This window comes from Macaca nemestrina, chromosome 13 (genome assembly GCF_043159975.1).
Source record: "Macaca nemestrina isolate mMacNem1 chromosome 13, mMacNem.hap1, whole genome shotgun sequence".
NCBI lineage: Eukaryota > Metazoa > Chordata > Mammalia > Primates > Cercopithecidae > Macaca > Macaca nemestrina.
The window spans coordinates 103,182,520-103,194,801 of record NC_092137.1 but is presented as its reverse complement, the minus strand read 5'-3'; the positions used below and the strand labels follow the sequence as shown (position 1 = coordinate 103,194,801).

The following is a 12,282-nucleotide window of genomic DNA, read 5'->3' as shown; positions in this document are numbered from 1 at the left end:
GATTTATGGTGTCTTTTCTCAATATAAGGTATCTGCTTCTGTCTCCAATTTTAAAAATGTTTATTTAATTCTTAGCACTTAACAATTTACAACTTCTTTTTAAGTAGTTTTGAACTATTTGCAGTTAAAAATACATAAACTTAGCCTGAATATATATATATATTTTTTTTTTAATTTATTTATTATTATTATACTTTAAGTTGTAGGGTACATGTGCATAACGTGCAGGTTTGTTACATATGTATACTTGTGCCATGTTGGTGTGCTGCACCCATCAACTCGTCATTTACATCAGGTATAACTCCCAATGCAATCCCTCCCCCCTCCCCCCTCCCCATGATAGGCCCCGGTGTGTGATGTTCCCCTTCCTGAGTCCAAGTGATCTCATTGTTCAGTTCCCACCTATGAGTGAGAACATACGGTGTTTGGTTTTCTGTTCTTGTGATAGTTTGCTAAGAATGATGGTTTCCAGCTGCATCCATGTCCCTACAAAGGACACAAACTCATCCTTTTTGATGGCTGCATAGTATTCCATGGTGTATATGTGCCACATTTTCTTAATCCAATCTGTCACTGATGGACATTTGGGTTGATTCCAAGTCTTTGCTATTGTGAATAGTGCTGCAATAAACATACGTGTGCATGTGTCTTTATAGCAGCATAATTTATAATCCTTTGGGTATATACCCAGTAATGGGATGGCTGGGTCATATGGTACATCTAGTTCTAGATCCTTGAGGAATTGCCATACTGTTTTCCATAATGGTTGAACTAGTTTACAATCCCACCAACAGTGTAAAAGTGTTCCTATTTCTCCACATCCTCTCCAGCACCTGTTGTTTCCTGACTTTTTAATGATCGCCATTCTAACTGGTGTGAGATGGTATCTCATTGTGGTTTTGATTTGCATTTCTCTGATGGCCAGTGATGATGAGCATTTTTTCATGTGTCTGTTGGCTGTATGAATGTCTTCTTTTGAGAAATGTCTGTTCGTATCCTTTGCCCACTTTTTGATGGGGTTGTTTGTTTTTTTCTTGTAAATTTGTTTGAGTTCTTTGTAGGTTCTGGATATTAGCCCTTTGTCAGATGAGTAGATTGCAAAAATTTTCTCCCATTCTGTAGGTTGCCTGTTCACTCTGATGGTAGTTTCTTTTGCTGTGCAGAAGCTCTTTAGTTTAATGAGATCCCATTTGTCAATTTTGGCTTTTGCTGCTGTTGCTTTTGGTGTTTTAGACATGAAGTCTTTGCCCATGCCTATGTCCTGAATGGTACTACCTAGGTTTTCCTCTAGGATTTTTATGGTATTTGGTCTAACATTTAAGTCTCTAATCCATCTTGAATTAATTTTCATATAAGGAGTAAGGAAAGGATCCAGTTTCAGCTTTCTACTTATGGCTAGCCAATTTTCCCAGCACCATTTATTAAATAGGGAATCCTTTCCCCATTTCTTGTTTCTCTCAGGTTTGTCAAAGATCAGATGGCTGTAGATGTGTGGTATTATTTCTGAGGACTCTGTTCTGTTCCATTGGTCTATATCTCTGTTTTGGTACCAGTACCATGCTGTTTTGGTTACTGTAGCCTTGTAGTATAGTTTGAAGTCAGGTAGCGTGATGCCTCCAGCTTTGTTCTTTTGACTTAGGATTGTCTTGGAGATGCGGGCTCTTTTTTGGTTCCATATGAACTTTAAAGCAGTTTTTTCCAATTCTGTGAAGAAACTCATTGGTAGCTTGATGGGGATGGCATTGAATCTATAAATTACCTTGGGCAGTATGGCCATTTTCACGACATTGATTCTTCCTGTCCATGGTATGTTCTTCCATTTGTTTGTGTCCTCTTTTATTTCACTGAGCAGTGGTTTGTAGTTCTCCTTGAAGAGGTCCTTTACATCCCTTGTAAGTTGGACTCCTAGGTATTTTATTCTCTTTGAAGCAATTGTGAATGGAAGTTCATTCCTGATTTGGCTCTCTGTTTGTCTGTTACTGGTGTATAAGAATGCTTGTGATTTTTGCACATTAATTTTGTATCCTGAGACTTTGCTGAAGTTGCTTATCAGCTTAAGGAGATTTTGGGCTGAGACAATGGGGTTTTCTAAATATACAATCATGTCATCTGCAAAGAGGGACAATTTGACTTCTTCTTTTCCTAACTGAATACCCTTGATTTCTTTCTCTTGCCTAATTGCCCTAGCCAGAACTTCCAACACTATGTTGAATAGGAGTGGTGAGAGAGGGCATCCCTGTCTTGTGCCAGTTTTCAAAGGGAATTTTTCCAGTTTTTGCCCATTCAGTATGATATTGGCTGTGGGTTTGTCATAAATAGCTCATATTATTTTGAGGTACGTTCCATCAATACCGAATTTATTGAGCGTTTTTAGCATGAAGGGCTGTTGAATTTTGTCAAAAGCCTTTTCTGCATCTATTGAGATAATCATGTGGTTCTTGTCTTTGGTTCTGTTTATATGCTGGATTATGTTTATTGATTTGCGAATGTTGAACCAGCCTTGCATCCCAGGGATGAAGCCCACTTGATCATGGTGGATAAGCTTTTTGATGTGTTGCTGAATCCGGTTTGCCAGTATTTTATTGAGGATTTTTGCATCGATGTTCATCAGGGATATTGGTTTAAAATTCTCTTTTTTTGTTGTGTCTCTGCCAGACTTTGGTATCAGGATGATGTTGGCCTCATAAAATGAGTTAGGGAGGATTCCCTCTTTTTCTATTGATTGGAATAGTTTCAGAAGGAATGGTACCAACTCCTCCTTGTACCTCTGGTAGGATTCAGCTGTGAATCCATCTGGTCCTGGACTTTTTTTGGTTGGTAGGCTATTAATTATTGCCTCAATTTCAGAGCCTGCTATTGGTCTATTCAGGGATTCAACTTCTTCCTGGTTTAGTCTTGGAAGAGTGTAAGTGTCCAGGAAATTATCCATTTCTTCTAGATTTTCCAGTTTATTTGCGTAGAGGTGTTTATAGTATTCTCTGATGGTAGCTTGTATTTCTGTGGGGTCGGTGGTGATATCCCCTTTATCATTTTTAATTGCGTCAATTTGATTCTTCTCTCTTTTCTTCTTTATTAGTCTTGCTAGTGGTCTGTCAATTTTGTTGATCTTTTCAAAAAACCAACTCCTGGATTCATTGATTTTTTTGGAGGGTTTTTTGTGTCTCTATCTCCTTCAGTTCTGCTCTGATCTTAGTTATTTCTTGCCTTCTGCTAGCTTTCGAATGTGTTTGCTCTTGCTTCTCTAGTTCCTTTAATTGCGATGTTAGAGTGTCAATTTTAGATCTTTCCTGCTTTCTCTTGTGGGCATTTAGTGCTATAAATTTCCCTCTACACACTGCTTTAAATGTGCCCCAGAGATTCTGGTATGTTGTATCTTTGTTCTCATTGGTTTCAAAGAACATCTTTATTTCTGCCTTCATTTCGTTATGTACCCAGTAGTCATTCAGGAGCAGGTTGTTCAGTTTCCATGTAGTTGAGCGGTTTTGATTGAGTTTCTTAGTCCTGAGTTCTAGTTTGATTGCACTGTGGTCTGAGAGACAGTTTGTTATAATTTCTGTTCTTGTACATTTGCTGAGGAGTGCTTTACTTCCAATTACGTGGTCAATTTTGGAGTAAGTACGATGTGGTGCTGAGAAGAATGTATATTCTGTTGATTTGGGGTGGAGAGTTCTATAGATGTCTATTAGGTCTGCTTGCTGCAGAGATGAGTTCAATTCCTGGATATCCTTGTTAACTTTCTGTCTCGTTGATCTGTCTAATGTTGACAGTGGAGTGTTGAAGTCTCCCATTATTATTGTATGGGAGTCTAAGTCTCTTTGTAAGTCTCTAAGGACTTGCTTTATGAATCTGGGTGCTCCTGTATTGGGTGCATATATATTTAGGATAGTTAGCTCTTCCTGTTGAATTGATCCCTTTACCATTATGTAATGGCCTTCTTTGTCTCTTTTGATCTTTGATGGTTTAAAGTCTGTTTTATCAGAGACTTTAGTATTGCAACCCCCGCTTTTTTTTTGTTCTCCATTTGCTTGGTAAATCTTCCTCCATCCCTTTATTTTGAGCCTATGTATGTCTCTGCGTGTGAGATGGGTCTCCTGAATACAGCAGACTGATGGGTCTTGACTCTTTATCCAGTTTGCCAGTCTGTGTCTTTTAATTGGAGCATTTAGTCCATTTACATTTAAGGTTAAGATTGTTATGTGTGAACTTGATCCTGCCATTATGATATTAACTGGTTATTTTGCCCGTTAGTTGATGCAGTTTCTTCCTAGCCTCGATGGTCTTTACATTTTGGTATGTTTTTGCAATGGCTGGTACCGGTTGTTCCTTTCCATGTTTAGTGCTTCCTTCAGGGTCTCTTGTAAGGCATAGCCTGAATATATTGCCCATATTAACTATGATATGCTATAGGAAGGAAGGCCCTTTAAAAACTGTTAAAGGAGAAGAAAAAGGAAGCATGTGTAGATAGACTGCCACCAAACAACTGGAGTGAAACTCCTACCTACAGGTGTCTAAGCAACATTAGACCCACATGAGGTACCTTGTTAAAGTGGTGCTTATTATAGACTCAACCAATAAGTAAGCTGTGGAAGGTCCAAGTGAAGTGGCCACGTATCTCAAGGTCTTGTGAGGCGCTGCCCTACTTTGGATTAGGGCTTCAGAATCACAGCCACCAAGGAATCCTTTCTTCACTTTGCATAAAAGGCTTAGGCTGCTCTGGCAGCCCCAGACAGTCCCAGGTACTGTTTCATGTATAAAATTAAGCTTTAAAATTAAGTTTTTTAGAAGGAATGAATGGAATGTGATGTTCTCTATCTCACATTACATGTTTTTATTTAGTTTGTATGTTGTTTTGTTGTTTGCCATTTGGTAAGTGGCCTTATTATAGTTGCTTTTTAAACAGAGGGTGCAGTTCAGGTACTTTAATCAATATATATTCACTCTTACCCCTTTGTATTTCTCCCACTTTTAGCACAGACTGGCCACTCAGTTCTCCTAGCCCAATGGATGCACCATCAGTTAAAATACGCAGAATGGATCCTTTCTCTACAAAAGAACATGTTGAAATCATAGCTCCTTCACCAGAAAGAAGCAGGTCTTTTTCAGTAGGGATTTCCTGTGACCAGACAAGTTCATCTGAGAGCCAGTTCTCACCACTGGAATTCTCAGGAATGGACCATGAGGACATCAGTGAGTCAGTGGATGCAGCATACAACCTCCAGGACAGCTGCCTTACAGACTGTGATGTGGAAGATGGTACTATGGATGGCAATGATGAGGGGCACTCCTTTGAACTTTGTCCTTCTGAAGCTTCTCCTTATGTAAGGTCAAGGGAGAGAACTTCCTCTTCAATAGTATTTGAAGATTCTGGCTGTGATAATGCTTCCAGTAAAGAAGAGCCCAAAACTAATCGATTGCATATTGGCAACCATTGTGCAAATAAACTAACTGCTTTCAAGCCCACCAGTAGCAAATCTTCTTCTGAAGCTACATTATCTATTTCTCCTCCAAGACCAACCACTTTAAGTTTAGATCTCACTAAAAACACCACAGAAAAACTCCAGCCCAGTTCCCCAAAGGTGTATCTTTACATTCAAATGCAGCTGTGCAGAAAAGAAAACCTCAAAGACTGGATGAATGGACGATGTACCATAGAGGAGAGAGAGAGGAGCATGTGTCTGCACATCTTCCTGCAGATCGCAGAGGCAGTGGAGTTTCTTCACAGTAAAGGACTGATGCACAGGGACCTCAAGGTCTGTATTTGTGGCGCATCACCCTTGGGTTTCAATCTGACGTTTTGTGATTCAGAGAAGTACTTGCAGTACTCTGACGCATCCTTAAGAGTTGGGGAGAGTAAAAGCATCTGAGAACAGAGGTCTGAGAAAGTAGCCTTGGAGGGGCCTGCTGCAAGAATAAGAAGTCTTATGTCTGAAACCTTTAGGCAAACCATGCATTCATTCTCTTCGTTAATGTGTTTGTGTTCATTTTACTGTAAAAGGTATTCTCAGTAGTCCAGGTGAGGGAAAAAAAGAAAAAGGAATCTTTAGGTAAAATCCACCATGAGCAGATATAGCCTGTTTTTTTGTTTTTGTTTTTGTTTTTTTGTTTTTTTTCCTCTATGATTTTGAGTAACCCTGACACGAATGCCTGCAGGGCTCTGAAGCAGCATGGTGAAAGGTATCCGAATGGAAGGAGAGACATGGGTTCCTTCATTAGCCAGCTTGAATTGGGGCAGATCTCCACACTTTTCCTTCTATTTCTGAACTCTTTAGACTTTGGGGGAAGGGGTAAGAAGCTGAATGGGGGCCGGGCGCGGTGGCTCAAGCCTGTAATCCCAGCACTTTGGGAGGCCGAGACGGGCGGATCACGAGGTCAGAAGATCGAGACCATCCTGGCTGACACGGTGAAACCCTGTCTCTACTAAAAAATACAAAAAACTAGCCGGGCGAGGTGGCGGGCGCCTGTAGTCCCAGCTACTCAGGAGGCTGAGGCAGGAGAATGGCGTGAACCCGGGATGTGGAGCTTGCAGTGAACCGAGATCTGGCCACTGCACTCCAGCCTGGGCGGCAGAGCGAGACTCCGTCTCAGAAGCTGAATGGGGAAAGGTAGCAAATAGTTAACCAGATGACTGTTTATAGCTCTAAAACCTTGGATTCTATTTTCAATATATTCAATAGTGAATGTTGTAGTAATGTAATGTGCAAAATTAATTAAAGATTCTTACTAAAACATGACATTTCCTTAGTAGTGTTTCTAAAAATAAGTATATGGAACTTTTATTTAACTAATTTCCCACATTCCATGTACTCTTAGCCATCACCAATAGATGTGGAGTGAATGTATAAATACTTTTCTGATGAAAGTAGCTTAAAGTCTTGATAGATGTGATTCCATTTTAAGTCTTTCCAGTTTTATGTAACCACAGGCTTGTTTCAGACACAAAAGTAGCTATTTGGACACAAGTTATTTTCTTCTAAAATCAGCGGTAGGTTTTCAAATTCTTTGGTATATTTTAAGAGTTTTAGGGTAACAAGTGTAGGAATTAGAAATAATTCTTATTTTTCAATATAATTGTTATTTAGTCACACATAATGATTATGCTTCAGTGATTTTGATGTGGGCCCAAACTGATTACCAAGAATTACCAAGAATTGTTCTGCACTGAATGAAAAGTTCAGAGATGAATTATTTGGTTGGATTGGAGAAGACAGTTTACAAGAGACCACACACCGCTAATTTGAGAGAATACTAGCATTTAGGTTTCAATATAGTAAATGGTTATCACTAGGTGGAAAACAACTAGCTGAAATACACATTCTTCCTGTACTTAACACTTGCTGTACGCACAAATGCCAACTTGAAAGACAATGAATCATGTTTTCACTAATAATGAATATTCTTCTGCTAATGTTATAATGTAAATGAGATATTGGTAAATATCCATTTAATGCTACAATGTTGTCTAAAGATTTTTCTGTAATTGTCTATGCACCAGAAAAATTGCAAGAAGAAAGTTAATATTCCTGTTAGTTTTTCTAGAAATCAGAAAGGTTTTTTCCTTTCTAAATAGAAGGCAATTCCTTCTAAAGATTTCTAGTGTGGTCCCCAACCAAAAAAAAAAAAAAAAAAAAGCCAAGATTTTTATTCCTGGGTGAAAAAGCTGTACATTTTGCTACGTTCTGACCTAAATCTTTGGCTCAATGTTAAACCTCCTAGGCCCTCTCCCCCTGTTATATTTTGGTCACATTTTTGTCTTCAGGACTTTGACTCCTACCTCTTTAGACTGACTTCTGGTCTTCTCTTTTCTCCACTCTGAGCTTTTCTCAGTTTCTCTTGATATACAGTATTCTGACAGAAACCTGGCCTTTCTTCATTATTCTCATCACACCTGGGTTATTTATTCTCTGGTTTCTATGGGGCATGAACCATGTCTGTTTTTTCACCTGTTATAGTCTCAGTACAATGCCTGAATGTTCTAGATGGTCATATCATTTATTTTGAATTTTATTTTTTTTGCACTTAAAAGCGTTTATACTGACTTAACCAGAAAAGAAAATCTGTTGGCCCATGTGGCTAAACTGTTGAGAATTCAGGTAAAGCTTTAGCTGAGATCAAGAGAGTTAGCCAGAACCTGGTTTCTCTCCTCCCCATTTCTTATTTCTATTTAAGTCGTTTGGAGGTGGTGGGGTAGAGCGTGGAGAGAAAAGTATTGCTTTTTCCCACTATTTATCAGAAGTTTTATTCTACTTAAACCAAGGACACCTACCCATCCCCCAACAAGTCCACTCCCTGGCCAGGCAATGGGATTATGTGGATTGGCTTAAGCAACTTGTAGAACATGAATGCCTTCCACACTAACCATGGGGTTTTGCTGCACAGTCAGCAAGAAGGAAGTTCCCAAAGTAAAGTCAAGATACTTCTGGTGGAAGCACAGGGAGATAGACACTGGAGAGCCAAAAAACTTATCTGTTATAGGGTTCAGTAAATAACAACTGCCATCAGATGATGGGAGTTGAGAAGAAAGATGACATTTAATGCAGGATAGTCTATTATTGCCTCTGGTACAAAGTTATTTATTGGAGAGCTGCAGATTATTACCATAGATCTTATACACAATAACTTGATGCTTCCAAGTCAAAATCGTTTAATGGTATTTTAGAGTTTGGGAATGCAATGTTATTTTCTGTCATTATTTGAAACATGATGAAATTCAATTTCATGAGCTACATGGCTTCCTTTTTCCTCATTTCAGCGGCTATGAATGGTGGTCATATTACCCGCAGAGTAGAGTAGACTCTGAGGGAAAGATGATGTATTTCATGTAGGGCATTTTGGGTTTGAGGAGCCCATGAGATCTCTGGTTAGATGTATTCAATAAACAGTGTCATACGAGTTTAGAACTCAGGGCAGATATATGGGAGTAGATGTAGTCTTGAGAACACAGAGGTTTTACAAGAGGCAGCGTACAGTAGTAGTGAAGAGCTCTTATCCCTTCTGATAATCTATATCCCCCCCTCAGACGAAAACCGAAAGATCAGTCTGTTTCATTCATTCACCAAATAGTAATTAGCTACCATAGAGCAAGAACTGGACTGAAATCTGGGCATGTGGCAGTGGATCACAAGGTCCTTTCCTCATAGACCCAAACTGCTCAGGTTTGAATCCCTGCTCCACTACTTGCTAGCTGGGTAACCTTGGGCAATTTGTTTAACTTCTGGGCCTCACTTTTTATGTCTGTAAAATGGGGGTAGTTCTCATCTAATGGGGTTGTAGTACACGAGTTAGTTAGTAGTAAACTGCTTTGAACTGTGCCTAGCACATTGCAAGTTGTATTTACAAACTCGTTATTATTAGTTATAATTATTAAGGCTTTAAGTCATAAATGTAGAGATGCTTGCCTGGGAAGAATACATAGAATAATAAGATTGAGGATTAAGTACCATGATCCCTAGGGAATGTGCATCTCAAAGGGTTTAAGTAGATGTTCAATAAATACTAGCACTCTTTGCTACCCTTCCCTTTTCTTTACTAGCAGTACTTGTCTGGCACAGAAAAATTGTCACTATTTTCATATTAGCCCATTTTAAAAATAAATATACTTGAAAATATCTAGTTTATTGTATTTTTTCTTTGTAGTCATTTAAATAATTCTCTTTACTTTTTCTCCTTCATGCACACCCACTGTACTTTTGTCTGTTGTATTCTTTCCAGCCATCCAACATATTCTTTACAATGGATGATGTGGTCAAGGTTGGAGACTTTGGGTTAGTGACTGCAATGGACCAGGATGAGGAAGAGCAGACGGTTCTGACCCCAATGCCAGCTTATGCCAGACACACAGGACAAGTAGGGACCAAACTGTATATGAGCCCAGAGCAGGTGAGTTTTTCAGACTTTTACTTATTAGCACAGCAGCAGATGTACCTGATCAATCTCTTCCCATGTTTTCATTAAAATGCCCAGTAATCTAAAACCCAGTAAGTCTGAAAATTATGAAAACTGGCAGTAGTGTTCCAGTAGTAGAATAGTGACACAGCTAAGATGTAGTTTCTACAACCTGAATTGGGGCTGGATTAAGAAGAACACAGCACATAAAATGCACTCACCCCCTGAGCAAGCACCTGACAGTAACCAGGAATTTGGAAAGAGACTTTGAATGCCACCGTCCCAAACTTAACTTCGGTTTGCCTTGTGTAGACTGTGTTGGAACTGTTTTCATAGCCAGCTAGACCCAGAGGTACTATACTGAGCTTCCCTCTGTAGTCATTCATAGGCAACTTCCAGCATGTACCATAATAGGAAATAGAGGCACACAGGCTGACAGGTGTTGCCTTGTGGGCTGCTTGGCCTTCACAGGAAAAGTACTGTAATCAGGGCTGGAAAAGTACTGGAAGAGCAGGGGGAGCAGGGTATCCTGAAAACGTCAGATGAGCATGCTCAGCCACCACCAGGCAAATGACCTTCACAAGCTTCTCTATGCTTAGGGCAGCGGGTCTCAGACGTTTTGGGCTCAGTACCTATTTACACTTGTAGAAATAATTGAGAACCCAAAAGTTTTCTTAACAAAATTTTATCTATCAATATTTTTCATATTAGAAGTTAAAAGAGAAATTTATAAAACTTTATTAAATCAATTAAAGTAACAGAATTAAACCTATCACATCTTAAGATATTTTTATGAAAAATAAGTATTTTCTAAAACAAAAAAAATTCCCCTGAAAAAAAAAAAATTAGAGTGACATTTGTTTACATTTTTGCCAGTCTCTTTAGAGCTGACTTATAAAAGTGCTACATTCTTCTGTCTGCTTTTGTGTTCAATCTGTTGCAATATGTTATTTTGGCTGAAGCACATGAAGAAATCTGGCCTCACACAGATATGTAGTTGGAAAAAAGAGCAATATTTCATTTCAAGTAATTATAGGTATTTTCTTTGATAGTATATCAAAACTATTAGTATATCAAAACTTAGTAATAGTTTCTTAAAATTCATTTACACTGTGAAATCTAAAACCATTCATGAATATTTTGTACTCTGGTACTTTTAACATCCCTTGGTCCATTTTGTACTTTGAATGGAACTTTTTACCCATGCTTGACTTTATATTGTGCATTAGTCATTTGGAAACTATTGGTTCCCTAAGTTTAGCAACTATTCCAAAAGTTGTCACAGTTCATCATGTAATATAAAAAGTCACTTTGGTTAATATGACCACCAATGTCATCAGAAAAGGCTTTACGTATTAGGAGGCTATCAAATTCCCACTGGTAGATTCAAATCTTCCAAAATTTTAATTTTCACTTAAAAGCTCAACTTTTTATGATTGGCAACAAATACTGTTAGTTTTCCTTGAAGTGCCATTCTCACATTGTTCATCTTTTTTTCTCTTTAAAAAAAAAAAAAAAAGTATTTTTTTTTTCATCTCAAGACCCCGGAGATGGGGTCATGCTGTGTTACCCAGACTAGTTTTGAACTTCTGGCCACAAGCAATCCTTGAACCTCAGCCTCCCAAAGTGCTAGGATCACAGGCGTGAGCCACCATTCCCAGTCTCATTGTTCATCTTTAAGAAACTGTCCCTCGGCCGGTTGCAGTGGCTCATACCTGTAATCCCAGCACTTTGGAAGGCCGAGGCAGGCAGATTACCTGAGGCCAGGAGTTCGAGACCAGCATTACCAACATGGTGAAACCCCATCTCTAGTAAAAATACAAAAATTAGCTGGGCATGGTAACGCACGCCTGTAGTCCCAGCTACTCAGGAGTCTGAGGCATGAGAATTGCTTGAACTCGGCAGGTGGAGGTTGCAGTGAGCCAAGATTGCACCACTGCACTTCAGCCTGGGTGACAGAGCAAGACTCCGTCTCAAAAAGAAACTATCTGTCAAGTATCCAAGTCTCAATAACTGTAGTTTGTCAACCAATTATTCTTTCAAGTCAAAATGGTGTTCTATGAAAAGAGCAGCTAGCACATATTGTAACTCAAATAATTGCACAAATGCTAATGATACTCACAAGCTAATCTATGCTTACATCAGCAGGTCTGAACTTCTTAATATTAGTTTGTTTTTTAAATTGACTCATAATTGTACATATTTATGGGGTACGTAGTGTCGTTTTAATACATACGCTATTGGATCAGGGTAATTAGCATATCCAAGGTGTCAAACTTGGAGACAACTATTGTACTTTGGTATGGAGCATAAATGTTTTTATGAATATTTTCCATTTTGTCAGATCATGAAAAAGGTGTATATTTAAAGGTTGAGATTTAATAAATTAATAATTTTTAC

The 12,282-nt window shown here is 38.7% G+C and overlaps 1 protein-coding gene across 1 annotated transcript in view; it reads left to right on the top strand.

The window, feature by feature from the left end:
• Positions 1-12,282, top strand: part of LOC105496025 (eukaryotic translation initiation factor 2 alpha kinase 3) — an 81,741-nt gene that overhangs the window by 56,963 nt on the left and 12,496 nt on the right. Inside the window, exons 13-14 of the mRNA XM_011766062.3 lie at positions 4,970-5,750; positions 9,709-9,876. Coding sequence (XP_011764364.2) covers positions 4,970-5,750; positions 9,709-9,876 — 949 coding nt within the window. The remainder of the gene's footprint in view (positions 1-4,969; positions 5,751-9,708; positions 9,877-12,282) is intronic.